The sequence below is a fragment of the Crinia signifera genome, chromosome 6 (assembly GCF_055691185.1).
Source record: "Crinia signifera chromosome 6, ASM5569118v1, whole genome shotgun sequence".
In the NCBI taxonomy this organism is placed as follows: domain Eukaryota; kingdom Metazoa; phylum Chordata; class Amphibia; order Anura; family Myobatrachidae; genus Crinia; species Crinia signifera.
Genome location: NC_139222.1, coordinates 285,262,636 through 285,287,552, shown reverse-complemented (window position 1 = coordinate 285,287,552; position 24,917 = coordinate 285,262,636). Strand labels below are relative to the sequence as shown.

General features: G+C 48.2%; 1 protein-coding gene across 5 annotated transcripts in view; it reads right to left on the bottom strand.

The window, feature by feature from the left end:
* SORCS1 (sortilin related VPS10 domain containing receptor 1) overlaps nt 1-24,917 on the bottom strand; it is a 501,652-nt gene that overhangs the window by 53,480 nt on the left and 423,255 nt on the right. For all 5 annotated transcript variants that reach the window (XM_083149856.1, XM_083149858.1, XM_083149860.1 and 2 more), the window contains exons 16-19: nt 15,894-16,024; nt 13,018-13,131; nt 11,544-11,715; nt 2,866-3,052 (exon numbers count right to left, since the gene is read on the bottom strand). In XM_083149856.1, the coding sequence (XP_083005982.1) occupies nt 2,866-3,052; nt 11,544-11,715; nt 13,018-13,131; nt 15,894-16,024 (604 nt within the window). The remainder of the gene's footprint in view (nt 1-2,865; nt 3,053-11,543; nt 11,716-13,017; nt 13,132-15,893; nt 16,025-24,917) is intronic.

Genomic DNA, 24,917 nt, shown 5'->3' with positions numbered 1-24,917 from the left:
ATCTCCTGTCCTTGCAGTTCCTGCTTTGCCTCTCTGTCCTCTGGCTCACAAAAGGGGCTGGGAAACATACAGAGAAGGGAGGGGACAGGCAGGGGGACATACAGTCAATGGGGGCAGAGTGGGGGACATACAGTGAAGGAGGGTCAGGCTGGGGGACATACAGTGAATGGAGGCAGTGATGGACATAAAGGGAAGGGGGGCATGCTGTAGGACATAGTGAATTGGAGTCATACAGTGAATGGGAGTCATACAGTGAATGGGGGCAGATTGGGGGACATACAAGGAAGGAGGGTCAGGCTTTGGGACATACAGTGAATGGAGGGTCAGGCTTTGGGACATACTGTACAGTGAATAGAGGCAGTGATGGACATTAAGAGAAGGGGGGATAGGCTGGGGGACAGAGTGAATGGGTGCAGAGAGGGGAACATACAGTGAAGGAGGAGCAGGATGGGGGACATACAGAGAAGGATGGTCAGGCTGGGGAATTTACAGTGAAGGGGGCAGAGTGGGGGGCATACAGTGAATGGGGCAGGCTGGAGGAAATACAGAGAAGGGGGGGGGCAGACTAGGGAATATACAGTGAAGGGGCAGGCTGGGGGACATAAAGTGAATGGGGGCAGAGTGGGGGGCATACAGTGAATGGGGCAGGCTGGAGGAAACACAGAGAAGGGGGGGGGGGCAGACTAGGGAATATACAGTGAAGGGGCAGGCTGGGGGACATAAAGTGAATGGGGGCAGAGTGGGGGACCATTCTGATGTGATTAATGATTCAAAGAATGTCAGGCTGAATGGTCGCCCCCCCCCCCCCCCACACACACACATTTTCACCTCACCAAAACTGGCCCTTGTCGCAAAAAGTTTGGACACCCCTGCATTAGGTGGACCACTGAATATCGGCAGGGCTTAAGAGAATCGGCACTGCGTACGCAATATAGCAAATCTTACCAGCTGCTCCTTATGGCGCACCAATAAACCAGGCTGACAAATGGAATTATTCTGTTTCCTCGTTCATTGGTTCAAAAAAACCAACAATTTAAAAAATAAAAATGTAACAAAACCAGGCACGATGGTACAGATATTGTTACATTATGGATAATCATTATTGCAACGTTCCATCCAGCACTATCTTATCAGGTTAGTCTAGCGATCACAGAACATCCATTGTACCCAGGCGTGGAGCTGCTGCCACATACTGCAATTCCCCATGTGAATCTCAGACTGTCCCAAATCCAAGAAGTCTGTACCCATCAGCCTTGTGCCCAGTCAAGCCAAGAGGGGGGGGTGTAGCGGGTCCCACGGAGTAGCAAGCCAATCACATCTCGCCAATCACAGCTCACCAATCACAATCTCATAGCCGCACCCTTTGTGCCAGTGCAGGTACAGATGTGTTCTAATCCACCCAGTGTCTTGGGGCTATGTGGCACAAGACTCTTGGCATGTCATTGATAACCAGTTTTATACTTTTGCCTATGTAGTGTACTGGGAATTTATGATCTCCAGTTTCCTTCCAGTTGTCAGTGTAAATCTCCCTGACGCTATATGGCAAAATACATGGCGGGCGCTACCAATGACAGCTTGGGTCTGTGAGGTCATTATGCCTAACCTGGTAGATCCATGGGTACTTGTTTCCTAGCAAATTGCTTAGTGGGCGATTCTACGTAGGAAAATCGCATTGCATCACATGGGCCATTTTAGTGCCGTGCGATGAGATTTTTTAATGTAATTTATTCACTACTGTGTTAGCCCCGGGGGATCGCATTGCACCTTCCGCAAAATCGCATGCCATTTTATAGGGTGAGATGCCATGCCATTAGCTATACATTTGTATGAGATACAATGAGGATTTTTGGGGAACCCCCTCACTATCCACGCCACCCTGAATAGTGATGAGCGCAGCGAGCCCCGCGAGGGTCGGCGGAATGCATCCTCCTGACTTTTTCATACCCCACTATCCATGTCGGCGTGGAGTTGATTTTATATAGTGTGGCGAGCGCAGCGAGCCACCAAGCCCGAAGCGTGGCGAGTGCAGCGAGCCCCGCGACGGTACGGGGAGCTCGCTGCGTTCGCCACACTTAGGGCTCCGTGGCTCGCTGCGCTCGTCACACTATATAAAATCAACTCCACGCCGACGTGGATAGTGGGGGTATGAAAAGGTCGGGAGGACGCGTTCCACCGCCGCTCGCCACACTTCGGGGTGGCGTGGATAGTGGCGGGGTCAGTAAAACCTCATTGTATGTCATACAACTGTATAGATAATGGCATGGCATCGCACCCAATAAAATCGCATGCGATACAATCCCCCGGGGCCAACACAGCAGTGAATTACATAAAAAAATCGCATTGCATCGCATGGCACTAAAATGGCCCATGCGATGCGATTTCACTACGCTACCGTACCTAGGAAATCTGGGCGCCCTGCTAGGAAACAAGTTCCGATCCATGTCACCGTAGCATTGTTAGAGGAAATATGACATTACTAACATTGTATCCTTTATTATGTCCCAAGCCTTGTCCCCGGACTGTCCAAATGAGTTACAGCTTTTTTGAAGGGGATTGTGGGTGTGACAGAATAAGCACGTTTCACCTGTTTTACAATGTCACAACTGTCAATGCATGGCAGCCTTAGCAGATACATAACCCACCTGCTGGCGTGCCAGTGGCATCATTTACCATCTGCTGGAAGGAACATATATAGAACCAGGACAGTGTTCTGTGTGCAGGCACGGTAAAACGCGTTGGTTTCATAAAACGGTCCCTAGAAGACTCTTGGGGTTTATCAATATTTCTAAGCCTCTGAGAAGGTAAAGATCTGGTTGTGAATAGATCAGGGGAAGCCCCCGTTACATCTATAGGAATGGCAGGTACCTGTTATGTGTAGGTACAGCACAGCGCTGTCAGAGCCCAGGTTGTTGTCCACTGTTACCAGCACCCTGTAGATGCCCACGTTCTGGTAGACATGCTTGATCCCATCCTCTGTTGCGCTGAGATTGGCGTAGGAGGCGGCGATACCATCCCCAAATTCGACCTGAATGTTAGTCCTCTGAATATCCCCCTGCACAAAGACAAGAGCAGAATAAGTCATGTAGGGCACTAGCCCGGCAATGGGGGATTCGTACACATTGGGGATGTTTAATACTTATACTGGGGTCCTCACTAGTGCAGGCAGTGGGCATGTTACCCCTGGCACTGTGCATGGTACCCCAGGCACGGAGCATGTTACCCCAGGCACTGTGCATGGTACCCCTGGCATATATAACACAGCACGGCGCTTACCCCAGAACGGTATAGTGGGGTGTAAGTATGAACACCCTACATACCCATTTTTGTGGGCATGCCCAAGAAACACTTGGTGTATCCCTGCGCCCACCCCCGGCCCTCACCCTCTGGAGCGAAAGACCCGGGGAGTGTGAAACGCAACGGTCCTGCTCACTCCCGGGGGTTTGCACTTGCACATATTCACCCATGCGCAAACCCCGAACATGGGGGACAGTGCCGAATTTGGCCTGCTACAAGCCAGTCTGAATTACCCCCTTCTATACCATTATCGAGAAAATTAATTCAATGTTAAATGGGGTGTGGTATATTAGGTCGACAATGTCTATGTCAACACCAAAAGGATGCACAAGGTCAACACTGAAAAAAAGACAGCAAAAAGTCAAACAAGAAAAAGGTTGACACATGAAAATGTCGACACATGTTTTTCACAATTGTAGTGTCAATGGCGACACGCGGATGGAAGTGTGAAAAAATTACCCCCCCTTACTACACACACAAATAACTCATGTCAACCTTTGCTTGTGTCGTCCTTTGCTTGTGTCGTCATTTTGACAATGTTGACCATATATTTGAAATACATATGAAATAGGTCGACATGGCTAAGGTTAACAACAAGGTCGGAAGGTCGACAGTCAAAATCCAGGACAAAAACAAAACAAAACTCATGTTGACCTTTTGACTGTCGACCTTCCCATTGTCAACCTAATGATTGGGTCAACCTTCCGACCCTGTCGACCTATTTCATGTGTCGACCTGTTCTGTCAACCTTTACTGGTCAACCTAATGTATGTCGATCTTCAGAGTGTCGGCACTATGACCAATACCCAGGTGTAGCCACTACTGGGGGGGGCTTGTTGAGGGGGTGGTTAGGGTACGCTGCGCGGATCGGTGCTTAGGCACTTAGTAGGCGGGATTAGGCTTTAGCGGCGTTTAGGCTGTGGTGGGATAAGGGGCACCAGGGGCAGGGTGACCTCTGACCTCCGAACTCTATCGGGATTCCCTCCTTTGGGATGCCGGTGTCAGTATCCTGACCAATGGTCATCTGTATGTATTCCTTGTTGTGCTGCCAATAACAATCCCCGTGGTCCTCTACACGTTTCTTCGCCTTATCTATGCTCAGCGGCTTCCTCAGGATAAAGATAACACACGCCTCCTGAGGAAGATAAGGTGGAGAAACGCGTAGAGACCACAGGGATTGTTATTGGCAGCACACAGACCGGAACCAGTGGACAACCTCTGGATAAGACCGCAAGTATAGGACTGCACCAGCGGCCGGAGTGTTCCATCGGGGACTGGAAGCCGGAATCCTCACCCTATTGCTGGAACTTATCGAAGTATACAAACCACTATATTATGTGCACATAGGTGGGGACTGAGTATGGATACTATCCTAAACTAATACACTAACCGGTTCTAAACAAAGGACGTTTTATTGGAAATCGCATGCATCTACGAACCATCCTAACATAAGGAGCAGGGGAATTCGGAGTTTTTACTCAATCTCTTATATATTTGGCTACATCTGTCACTCAAATGTGTGTGAGTGTGTGTATAACGCTGGGTGGAGCCTCTGACTCACATGACAGAGAACCAGCCCAGTGAGCCCACAGTGCCAGACACCCTCTGCCTCTCCATGTTTCCCAGCACTGCTACTCCACAGCCACCAGGTGAGCGCCCCCCGCCGCACACCACACACACCCCCCGCGCCCCCCTCCCGCGATACACGGCAAACCCCCCACCTCCCGTGATTCGCAGCAAAAACACACCCCGCGACACCCCCTCCCGCGATTCGCGGCATAAACACACACCCCCGCGACAACCCCCCCCCTCCCCCCGCAATTCACAGCAGCCCCAGGACTAAATGGGACATGAAAAACACTGACATGGCTATGGTCGACAATGAAAAAGGTTGACATGAGTTTTTGAAGATTTTTTTTTTTTATGTTTTCATATTCATTCTCATGTGTCGACATGGACACCAATGAAGTGCCACACTTATGTCAACATTTACATGTGTTGACCTTTCTGTGTTGATTTTTACTTGTGGCGATTCGCGTCACACCCCCCCCCCCCCCCGCAACTCCCGCGATTCGCTTATCCCCCCGCGCCCCCCCTCCCGCAATTCGCGGCAACACACCAGAACTCCCGTGAACCCCGCCCTCCGGCGATCCGCGACCCCCCCTCCCGCAGTTCGCGGCACCCACCCTCGATTCGCGGCAGCCCCAGGATTAAATGGCACATGCAAAACACTGACATGGCTATGGTCGACAATGAAAAAGGTTGACATGAGTTTTTGAAGATTTATTTTTCATTTTTTGAATGTTTTCATATTCATTCTCATGTGTCGACATGGACACCAATGAAGTGCCACACTTATGTCAACATTTACATGTGTTGACCTTTCTGTGTTGATTTTTTTCTTGTGGCGATTCGCGTCACACCCCCACTTCCCCTCCGCAACCCCCACTCCCGCGATTCACGGCACACACCCCATCCCGTGACCCCCCCTCCCACGATTCTCAGCACCCCACCCCGTGACCCCCCCTCCCACGATTTGCGGCACACCCTCAGCAACCTCCCTCCCACGATTCGCTGCAACCCCCCCTCCCGTGATTCTCTGCAACCCCTCCCCTCCCGCGATTCGCAGCAACCACCCCTCCTGCAATTCACGGCACTCCCCACGACCCCCCCTCCCGCAATTTGCGGCACCCCCCGCCACCCCCCCCCCTCCCGCGATTCGCGGACACCCAAGTTGCAATACAGGGCATCTTTCATACAATTCTAAACAATATTTCTCATATACAAACGTTCACAAATTAAGGGGGCGCAGCCCCTTACGACAGTGTGAAGAGCGCCCGTAGGGCGCGATGAATCACCTAGTCTTAATATAATTCTTTGTTAGTAGTGTCTGTGTAATTGTCGGCCATAATATGTTTTGATTTTAAATAAATAACCAAATTATTCTGTATAGCGCTGCTCCGTTTTTTCTTGTTGTTCCTCCAGTTTTGAAGGGGTTTGGTAATCCTCCTTGTTTAAAACAGCTGCAGTGCACAAAATTAACAATCAGCGCTCAAAATTTCAATACGTTTGGTTCGGTTTTCACATAATCTCCCTGCTGTTGTGCTGAATGGAGAGATGGAGACCTGGTTAGTAACTGACAAAGGAGCCTGAGCTCAGCCACTCAGCCAATGTCAGAAATGATGGCGGCATGGCCCAGGTTACTACCCGGGGCCCCTTTGACCCTCGGGGCCCGTCACAGGTGTCCACCTTGACCCCCCCCCTGTCGCCTGGCCTGCCACCAGGATGGTCTCTTGCTGGAGTCACTGTCCTGGCACATTAATTTTAATTAGCCCAGAAAAGGGCATTGCTTATCTTGTTAATGTAGCGCTATATTGAGGGTGGGGGGGGGGGGGGGGGGGGTGCCATAGATACACCCAGTGTTTTGCATTGAATCCTTTGCCGGCACTCCGCTCCCCTCCGCTTAATGATGCAGCAATGCAGAGGAAACTTTTATACGTTTGCAGGAGAAATAATAAAGAATTTCTGTGTGTGAATGTCAATATGAAATAATAAGCTCCGGCTTTTATTACTGGTTATGCACCAGGGACGTTAGGAACAAAAATTACTTTTCCCCCTAGCGCAACGTGTTCCAATGTGAGTGCAGATATGGGAAAAGAAATATCTATTAATCGTAAAAATTATACACTTGTTCTCGTGTCTCGGCGCTGATTATTGCAGCAATTCTACGCTCCTGCAAACGCCCAACATCATCATTTGCTGCTAAACTCTCTTTAGGAGGAGTTGGGTGTAGACCACAAGGTCCACAGTGTCTAGGCCAATAGTCAATAGATCGACCATGAAGGCACGACAGGCAAGGGGGCCGACATCAGTGGCGTAAGTAGAAATTTTAAAAGCTCATTGCCGGGGGTTACATGCTCATTGCCAGAGATTACATGCTCATTGCCAGGGGTTACATGTTTTTTTGGCTGTGGTTACATGCTCATTGACAGAAGATACATGCTTGTTGCCTGGGGTTTTATGCTCATTGGCAGCACTTACTTGCTCTTTGCCAGGGGTTTCATGCTTGTTGCCAGGGGTTTCTTGTTCATTGCTTATGTGTAACTGATGCTAGCATGTGACTGTTCTGCAGCTGCACCCACTATGGGACCAGAGAACACCAGTGGCCTGTCCACCTACAGATTATCCATGTATACGGCAGCACCTATAAATACTGATTCCGCGCAGTCGGAGCGGCCTATTCGCACACTGTCTCCAGGGAGAAGACTGGAGCTATATTTCTTTTCAAGCTGTTTCTGCAGCACTGCACTAGCCGGGCAGCAAATCCTATCCGGCACTGGGGAGCCTTAGTGAGGATGAAATAGGCTCTTCTAGGTGGGAACGGCAGGTCAGTACAAGCCGGTCACATGCTCTGTGTATCCAGCGGATAAAGCCGCCATCAGAGAGATGATGTGTATTAGCCTGGAGGTGATAGAACTGAATATCACAGTATATAAGCAGTATAGCAGCGAGGCCGGTTATTACGCATCAATACATCTACATCTGGGGTTCTCAAGCCTTTTTTCACCCAGTTACAGGGTGTATAGAGACCTGGTGGCCCAGCCTGGGTACCTTGGTACCTCCTAGCAGCCTTTTTTGCATTATTCGCAACCCTAACATTTGCAAAGGAAAACATTTGTATTGAATAGAATTATTATTTGACAAAGTGTTTATACAGTATGCCGTGTGTTAGGAGTGAACTGACTACAACAGCGGAATACTCATCATTTCTGGGGAGGGATTCAGAGGAACCCTCTCCAGGTAAATATTGCTTAATCTAGCTCATAGGCTGCAGCAGCACAACGCCAATCTGCACATTCCAGAGCATCACAGCCAGTGGCAGTTTTCAACTATGGGCTGCAGCCCCCCCAGGTATCTACCACTGTCTCTGCCTAAAACTAAGCCAGATGCCGTCTGTAAGACTGTTCTGGCTTCAATGTGACTGGCAGTGACTTCCTATTGGAAGTCCGACCTGCCAATAACACAAGGCAGTCTGATTGGGAGGTGTTCACTCCTTCCGGGACGGACGCCTCTCTCTGCGCAAATGCGTGACTGCCCCTAAAACAGGTTCTGCATACGCCATACCCGGGAACCAGGTTAAGCCTCTGGGGGCTGCTGCCAAGGCAGCCCATGGAGGCTGGGGCCAGCGCATGCGCAGCACGTATGAAGTTACTGCATGTGTGCTGGCCCCGTGCAGAGGACCGGCGGCCGGGACTTCTGCAGCTGAGGGGGGGGGGGGCCCGCATTGCGGCAGCCCACCTCCTCCTAAATGGTAAGAGTCACCACCGATCACAGCGCACAGAGATACCTGTGTATGGAGACAATCACTAACATGGCATGGTTTTGCCTTGTAAGTCAGTGCCCCTTTAAAAAAACGTCCGAGTTCAGTCGGTATCCCTCACGGCCGGAGGTACATCCCACCCCAAATTGTATGCAGCAAACCCGGCACTGCTGTCTGTGTATTCTTCCACTTGTTCTCAGAGTCCTATTGTGCAGGAATAACAGCAATGTAACAGGTGGAACCACCTAGTTACAGTGCCAGCGCCACCACTAGGCAGCTTTTGGCATTTGCCTAGGGCGCCGGCCACTGGAGGGTGGCACTTGGGACGGAGCAGGTCACAGTGTACCCCCCTTCCCACCCTGGAGCCAGGTGAGGTGAGCCGCAGCAGCGCCCGCACCCCTACCCCACCGTAGACCAGGTGGCGGTGGACGCATCACCACCCCCCCGCCTGGGGCGTTGTAATGACTAGGACCGGCCCTGCCTAATTATAGCCCTTCCTGCACCTCCCGACCCTAACTGACGTTTGCAAACCCCATGGTAGGGTAAGCCATCAGTGCTTTAGCCATCGATGGTTGCCATTGATGGCGATAATACAAACAGTCATCGATAGCAGCATAATATCTTATTGATGACCATCAATGTTTTTGACTATTGATCGTCTATTTTCTTTGAATCATCAACGGTCGATGGCCATCCCTACCCCATGGGCATGACATCAGGTACAAGGCGGAGTTAGATGCTAAGGATGTAACGAGAGCTGGAAGACCAGTCTACTACGTGAGTGTTGGATGGTAATACTGTAAGACGGACGGCACAGAAACGACTTATATAAATGTATTGCGACAGTGACCGCCGACATGTGACAGTCAGATGAGCCAGCAGCATCCATACTGCTGCGCCAACCAGGGGTCGATCTGCAAGCAAATAATATCCATAGTCGCTGATCATCTGTATCCTGTCCCTAATATCCAGCTGCCTCCCCTCCTATACAGATATTATTCTGCTTTTATCTTCACATTTCGCTTCATTTCCAGCGCAATGGACGCGGTTATCTCAGGTCGGTGTCTCTCGGGACAGTAATTGGTCATTGATAAGTGACTCATGTTATATAAATAACAGCCGCGAGATCGAGGCGCTCAGAAGTCAGAAGCACAAACGTACAGTGATGTATTTCATCGGCCTTATACTACATTTATACTTCACCCTAATCTTCCTTAGGGCTAATTCAGCATGGATCACTCATGGGAGATGACTGCGAGCAGATAGCTGCCGCCCAGACAGAAAGAGCAACTGCCACCAGGCAAATTCTACTTGTCAGTCAAACTGCGGCTCCATTGCCGCTACAGTCCATACTCATTTCCCCTTATGCATGCGAAATGGCGCACATGCCGTTGATCGATAATTGCTAAATTTGCGAATTCCCCAATTAGCGATCCATGTCGAATTAGGCCCTTAGTCCGGTTTAAGTACAGTCTGTCTCTCAGACTATTGTCAGTGTTATTAAAGCCTAATTAGTATGCAGAGATGTACGACACACCCAGCGGTGTTATGCCCCTCCCCTTCTCTGCCCCCTGCCCTCCCCATCTATTGGCTGCTTCCTGATATTTAATTGTAGACAGAATACAAATAATTGTTCTTCCATGTAATCTGCCAGGTCGGCCGGAGGGTCAATCAGTGCAATAACAGGGTTGGGCGGAGAGCGGCTTCTCTATGAGGACCTCCCATACCCGATAGTTTCCAAATCATTATAAGCCATTTATTGGCTAACACCCCTGTATCATACTTGCCTACTCCCCCGGTACGACCGTGAGGCCCATAAAAATTGGGTGGTCACCTGGAAAAGTGACAAGTCTCCTTCAAAACTCCCCTCTCCCCCACGATTAAATCCACAAACGCCCATCTCATTACATTACATTAGGATTTTATTGAAGGAAAGGAGGCCGACAGGGGGTGTGACACTTAACGCATCATCATAGTTCCGCTCCCTCCTTTGCAATGGCGGTAATTACACAGCCGGTGTTAACACGCCCCTTTGTGAGCCGTCCTGGACTCTGCCTGAGAAAGTTGTTAAGTAAGCCCTGCATGGGCACTGCATACACACCTATCCAATCATCAGCCATCCACCTGATAACAGGACAATGGGCTGGCAATTGTATAGTCGTGTATCCACATTACAGTGCTCTCCTACCTACAATAGCCAAGGAAGAAAACCACCAAACCAAAGTGCTCCTGGAACCCCCTCTGCCATGTTTGGTTGGCTCTGCATTGTGCACACATATCTGTGTATGTCACTAATAATAGCCGCGCTGGGAGGTAAAACGCGGCGTGTTGTGAAAAGTTTGCAGCAAATTAAATTTGCCCAGCGTGACGGTCACCCCTGCGTTCTGCTGACATTATGTAGAGCACTTTCACAGGTCTGTTTCTGGCTTGCAGTTTCCTAGGTAACAGAAATAACCTGTACATATTTATGAGATTGGTCTCCATGACAGCGACAGAGGTCTGAAAATGAATTTACCAAGTAAAACCGCGGTACCTACCTGCTACACAAAGGCCGGTTACCTGACGGTGCAGTGGTTAGCATTGCTACTTGCACCACTTGGGTCATGGGTTTGAAACCAAACACGACCCTGCTTCGATACCTTCCCACTTTTCCGGGTGCCAGGTTGGGACATGCCGTACCTAAGGCGCTCTCGGGGCAAAGAGGGGCGTGGACGCATCATCAGAAGGGGGTGGGGACTGTGGCAGAGTAGGGATGGAAGAGTGCTGTGGTGGCAGGCGGCCTGACTCTTAGTGTAGCAAGGAAACAACAAACTTTACAAACGCCCTTATAGGGGAGATTCACTAAGCTTTGGAGAGAGATAAAGTCTCCCTGGGAAATGATGCACCGTAATAGTATACATTGTATATACAGTAGCTCTGCGGTCCCCACCTCCTCCAGCTGCAGCACAAAGGTGACATTGTGGGCCTGTTCCGCCGTCAGCTTCCCATCCAGCGTGGTGACGCGGAGGCCGTGCGGCGCCTTACCGGGACACTGCTGGCGTTTGGCTGTGTACTGTTCCCTCACTCCGTCTGTGCAGTTGTTGGACACAACCTTTCTGTACCTGCAACAATGTAACAAGATTTATCAGTATCACATTACAAACCTGAATCTCACAGATGGACATATGTACTAAGCTACAGTGGAGAGTGATAAAATACCGGTCAGTCAACTCGTAACATTTTTATTTTTCAAACGCAAACTGTATAAGTGACAGTTAGGCTGGAACTTAATCACTCTCCACTTTATCACTACTGAAGGCGTAATACATCTGACCCATTAAGGTACAAGGCTTCTGTCTCAGATCTCTTGGCCCGGGATATTTGGGAGGGGACCAGGGTGTGTGTGTGTGTGTTAGAAGATAATAAGGACAAGTAACACCGGTCATTTCATGTACCCTACACTGATGAGCTCAACCCCGATGACACTGCAAAACGATAGGAGGGTGATATCGGATATCTGGGCAGATTCACGAGGGAGGGGTGCTGCATCTTGCTCAATATTACACGGCCTCAACTCCGATGTGTGGGGTTTGTGCATGCGACCATCCAATGATTTCTGTCCCCTTCAGCTGCATGCAAAAAACGGTGCTTACCCGCTCGCTAGGCTGAATATACGTTGCCTAGCGAGCGAGTCTGAATCAGGCCCATAGAGTGGTATTCAATTGTTTTTCACCAGCATTTCAGCTGAAATATACAGAGCGCAATATTCCCCCCCAAAAAAGAGACATCAATTAAATACTGTAAAGCCCTAATATCACCTGCTACATAATATGGCTTGTTCAGGGGTAAGAGTGCGCTAATTAACTAGATTCGTTCATAACTCTTAAATGGGATATATATTAAATCTACTAAAGCCGACATATGCCCATAGCAACAAATGAAATGATTCTGTAACTAACAGTTATATAAGAAACTGTTAATAAATAAAATGTATGACAGTGGTGCTTGCAGGGGAGTTCTGGTTACCCAGAATCCCCCATGACGGACAGATTTGCATCCCCCTCTGTAGCGGGTGTCTCATGACCAGAGCTATGTTCCCCGTAAAGCCGCAATTAGCACGTCAGTGTGGGGGAGGCGAGCCAACTACGGTAACCTTATTTAATCATTTCCAGTTGCTATGGGAAAGTTTTCCACTCTTTAGACATTTTAATCCAATTCCCAGTGTGTGAGGGAGGCAGCCATAAGAACCACAAATACGATACATCTTCAGCTGTGTAAATCTGTAGTAGATACACAGCGATTCCAACACCAGTAACAGTGTAATAGGCGCCGTACAGTAACAATACACAAAAGTACAGTATACAATGCAAAAATTCTATTATTTTCTTAATGGGGAATGGAACGGAGTTGATCATGTTACGTACCCAGTGCTGTTCAGGTAACTCTGCCCAAGACTGCAATCCTTGGACAAGGACGATGGGTTATACCAGAAAGCGGGCAGGCACTGGCCATTGCTGTAACGCTCGTAGCCGTAATCGCTGGAATCAGAGGGTATGGGAACAATTACTAGATGTGACGACAGTACAGATCATAGGGAGAGCAGGACATTACTATATACACATATAAACACATGATAAGAACAAAATAATGTACACAGTACATGCAAGGGTTCCCTGGCACTACCAACCTAGCATCCCACCTGAGCAGATCATATTTTGATGCTGGACTTGCACCCGGTCACTCCCAACCCACCTCTCCTGGACTTTATATTCCCTTGTATGGAAATTCCACAAGGAAGGTCTTTGACTGCTGAACCAAGACGAAGAGATAACTTGGGGTTCGCTCCGCACCCATTATGGTACCCACCAGAGCCGTGGAGTGCAGCTTAGTAGAATAACAGGATATTATTTAAACACACTAATTTCTACACAAAAAGTTTTTATTTGTCGTGGATAAAGGCCCATGGTGTGAGAAAGCTGCAACTCCACTGTACCCCTGGGGGTTTCAGGTACAATTAAATAGTAGAAGTAAAACTATAATAGGGTTTGACCAAAGTCACTCCTAGACACAGGGACACATTTCTCTGTCACAGAAAGTAGACCTATATCATGTTCAGCATCATTGCAGTCTCTGGTTTTTCCTGTAACCAGGGCAGTCATCAGGGGGTGACTGGCAAGACTCTGGTACCAGGCCCAGACAGAAAGGGGTCCTGGGATTAGAGTCTATCACTTCTCACATAGAGGTTGAGTACTGCGGCCTGTGTTACAGATACCAGCGGTCTCACCAGGCGCACCAGGGGTTTGAGAGGGGAGGGGGGAGAACTGCTTATTTTGTCAGTACCGGGCCCCACAGTTTCTGATGGCAGCCCTGCCTTGAACCAGCGCTCATCACCTGTGAATAGAAGTTATAGGAAAGGTTTTGTTCTGCTGTGTTACATAGTGAGGGTGGGAGAATCAGAGTCCCCCAGCACTGCGGTCTGCATAATAGCATTTATCCGCAAATTACTAAACCATGTGTCTCTCTCACACTGAGCTTCTGCCCGGGGGGGGGGGGGGATTAATAATGCCGCTGTAACATTCACTTATACTGGTACCTGTCTGCAGGCTGCTGCAGGGAACAGAACACAATACCTGATTCCCCAAATTATATTCACTGAGAGACACTGGGATGGAAAGGACGCCTCTAATTCGGGGGTTTATTAAATAAACTCCAAACAAAACAAAGTGCAGCAATAAAACTGCATTATACGGAAACGTGTTTTTTTTTTATTAGTTTACATTTTTGTTTCCTGAATCTACAAATATTTCCAAACCAATTACATGTCCAAGTATTTTTTTTATGTAATATGAAGGTAGATGTACTGTAACATATCAAAATTCAGCAAGTTAAAATAGTTTCTAGAATTGTTTTAAGTATCATTGGAACGAGTGATGTCAGGATTTGGGGGCAGAAATACAATTCCACCCATCATAAACCCTATTTGGACCACCGCTGGTTAGACTTGAGGGGAAGGCCTGGATCGATTGCACTTCCTGCAATGGTGGTGGAAGACAATGTATAGATGCTATAAATCCTTGAGGAACACATGTTATCGCGGAGGCAGCCATTTTAAAGACTGAGCACTGGTTCCCTGGCAACTGAGCCTGCGTTCTCATCCACTCACAAAATGGCCGCCTACTCTGCCTGTAGGCAATGAAATAATAATTATTTACATGTGAGATATTCAGGACATAGTGACCCATGACCTTTCCACTGTTATTAAAGGATATGGCCGTGTTTCATTTATAGGGTGACATCGCTTTACAAGCCGTCAGCCCTCATACAAGCCCCTTTTGATATTTTAATTAATGCTTCAGACATCCATCAGTTTAATGTTACATCTGGTATTCAGAATATACGTAAGCGTCCTGCCGCAGCCTGATTTAGAGGAAATTCATTAACAGACAGCGATGGTATATTACTTGATGCTGCGTCACGGTAGGATTTATTGTCTCTGTGTAACTGATGTTCTTGCATTAAGGACTCTAGAGATTTATTCTGCGTCAGGGCTGGGGTACACGTGACGGACGCCCAGACCGAGGAGACTGAGATACTGGGATAAAGGACTGGAATATGGTTTAATCAAACTGTTGTCAAAAATGGCTTTCAAATGATGCACTAAAGGGTTCTCCACCTGTAAGCAGCCGCTTGCTAGTGCACAGTTAATATAAATGTACTAATCTTCTAGATCTCTTTTGTATTATTATATTTTTATTTTTGTAATTAAGGGGCCATTTATCATTGCTATACAATACTACAGCTGGAGTGTGACGTCATTAAGCCCTGCCCCCAGGATGGGAAATAACCTGTTTTGCCTATCTCCGTGGAGGGGGCGGGGCTATAATGAAACGTTTATGACACTTTGGAGATTGGTAGATTGGGTTATTTAAACGCCAAGGGCAGGATGGAGGAAGTCGCAATCAGGGGGCTGAGCAGGGGTGCCCAGGATTCCGGGAGGGTTGTCCACCTTTCCGGGGGGGGGGGGGGGGGGGGGGGGCAGGAGGAGTATCCGATTTTCGGGACCCTCCCGGCCATTCCTGGAGGGTAGGCAACCCTGAAATAATGGGAAAAATCTCCCAAAATCTCACCCTTTCTGATCCTCACACCCTATTACATTTGACTCCATGTTTGATGTCTGTAATGCTTCCACTGGGGCTGGAACTGATCAGTGGATTCGTATTTATTCCCCATAAAGGGTCATTCGCTGATGCATTGATGTAATCTCCGGCAGCCATGTAACGTATAGAGAAGCCATACTCACCACTCAAAGTCAGACTCCGTGCAGACGCAGGGCTCGGATGACATGGCCCCAGCGTACTTGCCCTGCGCGCACTTCCGCTCCAATCGCCGCTTCTGGTACGTCCTCTTGGCGCCCATGATGCACGCTTCTCCCTGCATGAGGAATGTCAAGGCTGCGGTTTACTTCATCGTGTATTTATATACTGTATATAATCAGACATTGTTGTGTCATAAAGACGATTCAGTTTGTATTTCTTCTGAGTTTATTATTTGTATCATTTAATAAATGCCTCACAATGTGCAGATAGACAATCAATAGGTCAACACAGAAAGGACGACATTGGTAGGTCAACACAAGCAAAATGCTAACATGGCAATGATCAACACATGAGAAGTAAAAAAGTTTTTTTTCGTGATTTTTGGGGGGAGGTTTCATGCGTTACCATCCACGTGGACTTGGATTGTGAAAAGTAAAATACGGCGAGCGCAGCGGTAAGAGTGGGGCACCATGTGAGGAAATGTGTTACACTGATTGGGGGGCCTATTTCGACAGGTGCCTACAAAAACCTTTAAAACTCAAATCAACATTTTATGTGTCGACTCTTTTATGTCATTGCTTTTGTCAATGTCGACCTATTAACTATTGACCTAGAACTTGTGAATGTTTCTATCCACCTCTCTGTGGCAGAGAAAAGCCCTGTTTCCCCAGCACTTCTGAATGTGGCTCTTTTCGGGATTAAGTGAAAACCAGAACCGAACCATAAAGGCTCCATTGACCAAACTGTGCCATTCTGGAGCTTGTAGTGTATGGTCTGGGGAGTGTATATACTGATGACAGGTGTCACATGAACACCCCCCCCCACCCCGGACAGGCTCCCCCTGGACCGGACACTACACACTCCATTTAAAATGGGGATTTGTGCAGCGCTCTGCTCCTAGGTGTGTGTGTGTGTGTGTGGGAATAAGTTGAGTGGTACAGTGTTGATATTTGTTTAAAACTTTTACTTCAAAATAATTCAAATACAATACAGGGTCGATACAAAGTATAACATATATAATACATATAAATGACGTTTCTGTGGGCATTGTAGCAAGCAAAAAGTAGCAGAATGAAAATGTCCATGTGTTACAAAAGGCTGTGACACAGTGCTTATTTGCTCGCTTACTACAGGGATTTATGGGGCACTTGATGGGTTGGGGTGGTGGTGGGTGGATTAGGGTACGGGGGTGACAGAGTCCAGTAACGGTGCACGGTGGCGGCGTCCCGCTTGTCCGTGATGAAGAGTGTGGTCCTGTGCACTTGATGGTGGGTGCACTCCGGCTGGTAGCTTGTGACTGTTTCCTCCGCGGGGGGGTGAGATGGACGTGCTGAGGCGGTGGTACGGCAGCGAACGGGTTTCAGTGGTGGCAGTGTGTCTGGTCACTCCTTGTGTCCCGTAACGGCTGAAGTGCTGCGCGGGTTTCGGGCTAATAGCCTTCTGCCTTTGCATTCCTGTGCCGCGGCCGGGGACGTGGAGTGTCTGGCAGCGAGCGCGGGTAGGAGGCAGCTTAGGTAACCCCTTCCTTCCCGGTACCTGTCTTACGGACTCCCGCCTACTTACCTACATGTGTTCTTGGTCTCTCTCTGGTGTGCTTCTCATCTTTCTCATACGGCTCTCCCCGCGTGTGTTCTCCGCTTGTTGTTGGTCGCGTCTCGGCCGGGGCTGGTGTTCTGCCGTTACCACTGTCTCTCCTGGGTGTTCTGTACCGCTGGGATCGTTCTTGTGCTGTGTGGTGTATTTGTAGGGTAGGTGTCACCAACGCGTTTCGGCCTTCTGTCTGGCCTAGAAGAAGGCCGTACCCTAATCCACCCACCACCACCCCAACCCATCAAGTGCCCCATAAATCCCTGTAGTAAGCGAGCAAATAAGCACTGTGTCACAGCCTTTTGTAACACACGGACATTTTCATTCTGCTACTTTTTGCTTGCTACAATCCCCACAGAAACGTCATTTATATGTATTATATATGTTATACTTTGTATCGACCCTGTATTGTATCTGAATTATTTTGAAGTAAAAGTTTTAAACAAATACCAACACTGTACCACTCAACTTATTCCCACACACACCTAGGAGCAGAGCGCTGCACAAATCCCCATTTTAAACTCTGCAACATATCCGGATAGGTCATCCGGAAAGTGCAGCAGCTAGCACCGCACAACCGAGGACAGTGCGCAGACCACCAATCCTTCCTTGCACTACACGCTCCATAATGACACAGTTTGATGAATGGAGCCTGTCCAACCCGGGGGTCCAGTTCCAATTTTTACCTATTTCTGTTCTTTTCAATGCTTACCCTGTATTCAGGAGGGTGGTGGATGACGCTCCGACAGGGGGGAATCCGACTCAGAGGGGCTATTCTCCCTTGTGGGGTTCCACGACAGGGACCCCCACAGCGAGCCCACAAGGGGCTTCTTTGCGCTTGCCTCCCTGTCGGAGCACCGGCAGTCAGGATACTGTCTGGATCCCCACTGTTAGAGGCGCATACCATACCCATTCAGGAAGGGTTACTGTGGAGATGTGCCCCTGATTAGTGGATGTGTAGTGGATTACTGCCTCGCAGCACTGCGGTATTGGAATACGGTCATATTGTCGACCCAACTTAGGTCGACAGTCATTATGTTGACACCGTTGGGTCAACAGGCAACAAGGTCGACAGGGTTCTAGGTCAACATGGATGAAGGTCGACAGGTGTCTAGGTCGACATGGGACAAGATCGACATGGTTTTATGTCGAAAATGCGTTAGGTCGACAGGTCGCAAGGTCAAATGTTTTTTTTTTCACTGTTTTTCGAGCAGACATTTGCCGACAGGCGGTATGTAATGCCCTACCATCCACTAGGGTGTGGTGGGAGAATAAAATAGTGTGCAGAGCGCAGCGAGGGGCTGCGGTTGACTTCCAACTGTGTCCATGTCGACATTCGGGTAAAAAAACTGTGAAAAAACCCATGTCGACCTCGCGACCTAACCCATGTCGACCTAACGCATTTGTCAACCTAAACCCATGTCGACCTTGTCCCATGTCGACCTAGACACCTGTCGACCTTCATCCACGTCGACCTAGAACCCTGTCGACCTTGCTGCCTGTGACTGTCGACCTAAGTCGGGTCGACAATACGATCCACACCTGCGGTATTGGGTTTGAGTCCCACCACATCTCTAACTGTGTGGAGTTTGTACATGTCCTCCCTACAATCGCATAGGTTAATTGGGTCCCTACATCCAACACGCACAATTCCTAAGGGGTAAATTTACTAAGATGCCAGTTCTATTGAAGATGGGATATCAGATTCAGATTCTACGTGTTCTTTTTTTATTTATTTTATTTTGCGCCTTCTAGAATAGATAAAATCTCATTGGTTGCTATCGGCAACATCCCATCCCATAGAACTCGCACCTTAGTAAATGTTTCCGTTTTTACCCTTTGTAGCTTGGTACATACTGTAGGAATGAGACTGCATGGGGAATAATGGGCACTACGGTCTGCAGCGCTAATTAGGGGTTTTGTGTGAAATCTCCTGCACTCGGCCATAGACACACAGCCGGAAAACATGAGATTATGCAGAAACGCCTCTGATCCCCCCGCCCGGGCTATGGAACGCTGCTCTTTAAATAGAAATAAACAGAATCAATGTGCGCGCCGCTCTGACTGTCCGTCCTTCCAAACTTGTAAATAAGTTTTCCGTAGCTGAGCGTAACAAGACAGGCGAGCGCAGCGCTGCCGGGGCCCCTGGTGAGTTACATACAACTGCTCATGTAAAAGTTTCCTATTAAAAATCTTCAGAATGTGACACAAAAGCACTTTGTTATGTATAAGAGCCGGCTCCAATCCATCACTGCCACCCGGTACAATATTCGCTCTGACGGTAGCCGCCAGCAGCTGCCAAATCGCAATCAAATGCTGACAAGTCCTGCTCTCCCTATGCATGTTCATGTCAGCGGCTGCAGCGCGGAACACAAGGCAGAAATAGGACACACGCAGGAAATCATCCTGTGCATAGATGGAAATGATAATAACCAGAGTCAGTGCTACATATCCGCTATAATCCAGGTGTCACCGGCGGGGGCGGCGGGGAAGGTTCTAGAGGATACAAACTTTTCCTGACTTCTCCACGACTTTTAGCCCAAATGATTTGCAGAACAATCGATTGCCCCTCCTAATTGATATACGATTGTACCTTATTAATCCTTTATACTGTCAATTATTTAATTATAAATAGGCAGTACGGACGGTGTAATGGTTAGCATTACTGCCTCACAGCGCTGAGGTCATGGGTTCTATCCCCACCATGTGTTATATATACGGGACAGTACGGACGGTGTAATGGTTACATTACTGCCTCACATCACTGAGGTCATGGGTTCTATCCCCACCATGTGTTATATATACGGGGCAGTACGGATGGTGTAATTGTTACATTACTGCCTCACTGCACTGAGGTCATGGGTTCTATCCCCACCATGTGTTATATATACGGGGCAGTACGGATGGTGTAACGGTTACATTACTGCCTCACTGCACTGAGGTTATGGGTTCTATCCCCACCATGTGTTATATATACGGGACAGTACGGACGGTGTAATGGTTACATTACTGCCTCACAGCACTGAGATCATGGGTTCTATCCCCACCATGTGTTATATATACGGGGCAGTACGGACGGTGTAATGGTTACATTACTGCCTCACAGCACTGAGGTCATGGGTTCTATCCCCACCATGTGTTATATATACGGGGCAGTACGGATGGTGTAATGGTTAGCATTACTGCCTCACTGCACTGAGGTTATGGGTTCTATCCCCACCATGTGTTATATATACGGGGCAGTACGGATGGTGTAATGGTTAGCATTACCGCCTTACAGCACTGAGGTCATGGGTTCTATCCCCACCATGTGTTATATATACGGGGCAGTACGGACGGTGTAATGGTTACATTACTGCCTCACAGCGCTGAGGTCATGGGTTCTATCCCCACCATGTGTTATATATACGGGGCAGTACGGATGGTGTAATTGTTACATTACTGCCTCACTGCACTGAGGTCATGGGTTCTATCCCCACCATGTGTTATATATACGGGGCAGTACGGATGGTGTAACGGTTACATTACTGCCTCACTGCACTGAGGTTATGGGTTCTATCCCCACCATGTGTTATATATACGGGACAGTACGGACGGTGTAATGGTTACATTACTGCCTCACAGCACTGAGATCATGGGTTCTATCCCCACCATGTGTTATATATACGGGGCAGTACGGACGGTGTAATGGTTACATTACTGCCTCACAGCACTGAGGTCATGGGTTCTATCCCCACCATGTGTTATATATACGGGGCAGTACGGATGGTGTAATGGTTAGCATTACTGCCTCACTGCACTGAGGTTATGGGTTCTATCCCCACCATGTGTTATATATACGGGGCAGTACGGACGGTGTAATGGTTACATTACTGCCTCACTGCACTGAGGTTATGGGTTCTATCCCCACCATGTGTTATATATACGGGGCAGTACGGACGGTGTAATGGTTACATTACTGCCTCACAGCACTGAGGTCATGGGTTCTATCCCCAAAATGTGTTATATATACCGGGCAGTACAGATGGTGTAATGGTTACATTACTGCCTCACAGCACTGAGGTCATGGGTTCTATCCTCACCATGTGTTATATATACGGGGCAGTACGGATGGTGTAATGGTTAGTATTACTGCCTGACAGCACTGAGGTCATGGGTTCTATTCCCACCATGTGTTATATATACGGGGCAGTACGGACGGTGTAATGATTACATTACTGCCTCACAGCACTGAGGTGATGGGTTCTATCCCCACCATGTGTTATATATACCGGGCAGTACAGATGGTGTAATGGTTACATTACTGCCTCACAGTGCTGAGGTCATGGGTTCCATTCCCACCATGTGTTATATATACGGGGCAGTACGGATGGTGTAATGGTTACATTACTGCCTCACAGCACTGAGGTCATGGGTTCTATTCCCACCATGTGTTATATATACGGGGCAGTACGGATGGTGTAATGGTTAGTATTACTGCCTCACAGCACTGAGGTGATGGGTTCTATCCCCACCATGTGTTATATATACGGGGCAGTACGGATGGTGTAATTGTTACATTACTGCCTCACTGCACTGAGGTCATGGGTTCTATCCCCACCATGTGTTATATATACAGGGCAGTACGGACGGTGTAATGGTTACATTACTGCCTCACAGCACTGAGGTCATGGGTTCTATCCCCACCATGTGTTATATATACGGGGCAGTACGGATGGTGTAATGGTTAGCATTACTGCCTCACTGCACTGAGGTCATGGGTTCTATCCCCACCATGTGTTATATATACCGGGCAGTACAGATGGTGTAATGGTTACATTACTGCCTCACAGCACTGAGGTGATGGGTTCTATCCCCACCATGTGTTATATATACAGGGCAGTACGGATGGTGTAATTGTTACATTACTGCCTCACTGCACTGAGGTCATGGGTTCTATCCCCACCATGTGTTATATATACAGGGCAGTACGGACGGTGTAATGGTTACATTACTGCCTCACTGCACTGAGGTTATTTGTTCTATCCCCACCATGTGTTATATATACGGGGCAGTACGGACGGTGTAATGGTTACATTACTGCCTCACAGTGCTGAGGTCATGGGTTCTATCCCCACCATGTGTTATATATACGGGGCAGTATGAATGGTGTAATGGTTATATTACTGCCTCACAGCACTGAGGTCATGGGTTCTATCCCCACCATGTGTTATATATACAGGGCAGTACGGTTGGTGTAATGGTTACATTACTGCCTCACAGCGCTGAGGTCATGGGTTCTATCCTCACCATGTGTTATATATACGGGGCAGTACGGATGGTGTAATGGTTACATTACTGCCTCACAGCACTGAGGTCATGGGTTCTATCTCCACCATGTGTTATATATACAGGGCAGTACGGATGGTGTAATGGTTACATTACTGCCTCACAGCGCTGAGCTCATGGGTTCTATCCCCACCATGTGTTATATATACGGGGCAGTACGGACGGTGTAATGGTTACATTACTGCCTCACAGCGCTGAGGTCATGGGTTCTATACCCACCATGTGTTATATATACGGGGCAGTACGGATGGTGTAATGGTTACATTACTGCCTCACAGCACTGAGGTCATGGGTTCTATTCCCACCATGTGTTATATATACGGGGCAGTACGGATGGTGTAATGGTTAGTATTACTGCCTCACAGCACTGAGGTGATGGGTTCTATCCCCACCATGTGTTATATATACGGGGCAGTACGGATGGTGTAATTGTTACATTACTGCCTCACTGCACTGAGGTCATGGGTTCTATCCCCACCATGTGTTATATATACAGGGCAGTACGGACGGTGTAATGGTTACATTACTGCCTCACAGCACTGAGGTCATGGGTTCTATCCCCACCATGTGTTATATATACGGGGCAGTACGGATGGTGTAATGGTTAGCATTACTGCCTCACTGCACTGAGGTCATGGGTTCTATCCCCACCATGTGTTATATATACCGGGCAGTACAGATGGTGTAATGGTTACATTACTGCCTCACAGCACTGAGGTGATGGGTTCTATCCCCACCATGTGTTATATATACGGGGCAGTACGGATGGTGTAATTGTTACATTACTGCCTCACAGCACTGAGGTCATGGGTTCTATCTCCACCATGTGTTATATATACAGGGCAGTACGGATGGTGTAATGGTTACATTACTGCCTCACAGCGCTGAGCTCATGGGTTCTATCCCCACCATGTGTTATATATACGGGGCAGTACGGACGGTGTAATGGTTACATTACTGCCTCACAGCGCTGAGGTCATGGGTTCTATACCCACCATGTGTTATATATACGGGGCAGTACGGACGGTGTAATGGTTAGCATTACTGCCTCACAGCACTGAGGTCATGGGTTCTATCCCCACCATGTGTTATAAATACGGGGCAGTACGGATGGTGTAATGGTTACATTACTGCCTCACAGCGCAGAGGTCATGGGTTCAATTCCCACCATGGCCCTAACTGTGTGGAGCTTGTATATTCTCCCCGTGCTTGACTGGGTTCCTCCGGAATCTCTGGTTTCCTTCCACAATCCACAAAAATAGACATAAAAGATAATAAAAGAGCTGCAGTGCATGGACCCAGTTTGCGTAAGTATAGGACATCTTGTATGCACACGGCACCGAAACACGAGTCTGGAGCACCCAGAACCCACTCCATGCCCTCACCTCTTACCAAATCCGTATGCCTCCGAAGTGGGTCTGATATCTGCCCACGAACCACCCAGATTCCCGCAGTACATAACCACCATCAATAATACAGCATCACTGCTATGTTATGTTACCGTACTATACACTAGCGACTTGAGGTTCTAATAAACTCCAAGCCCTCCCATCCTGGATGTGATCTCTTCAGGAGATGTGAACCAAACCAAGTCCCTGTTCTGATTTTCCCGCAGTTCGGAATTGGGGTTTTAAATCTGAATTTCAGGTTTTGGATTGCAAAAATTATTTAGTTTTAGGTGTTTTTATCCGTTTCTCAAGAAATCTAAACCCAGATTTGATACTTGGATTCCAAACCAAAACACTGGTTTTCGAAAACTAATTGACGACAAGGGAATGAGAACTAAGAGAACACGAGACTCTGCGCACATCTCCAACCTACACCCGCGTACTTCAACATTGTTACTAGGAGATAATGCCGCTAAGACAGAAGGAGGCTAAGAAGGTAATCAGATGTGCAAAGGCACAGGCTGAGGAGAAAATGGCCCAGTCAGTGGGTAAAGGGGGAAAACTTTTTTTTAGGTATATAAGTGAAAGGAGAAAAACAAAAATTGGAGTAATAAGACTAAAGACAGAGGGCCATATTCAATGTGAAAAATTTGCCGTGTTTTATGGCGAGTTTGTGCTATTTTCGCGTTGGAAGAAGCATTTTGC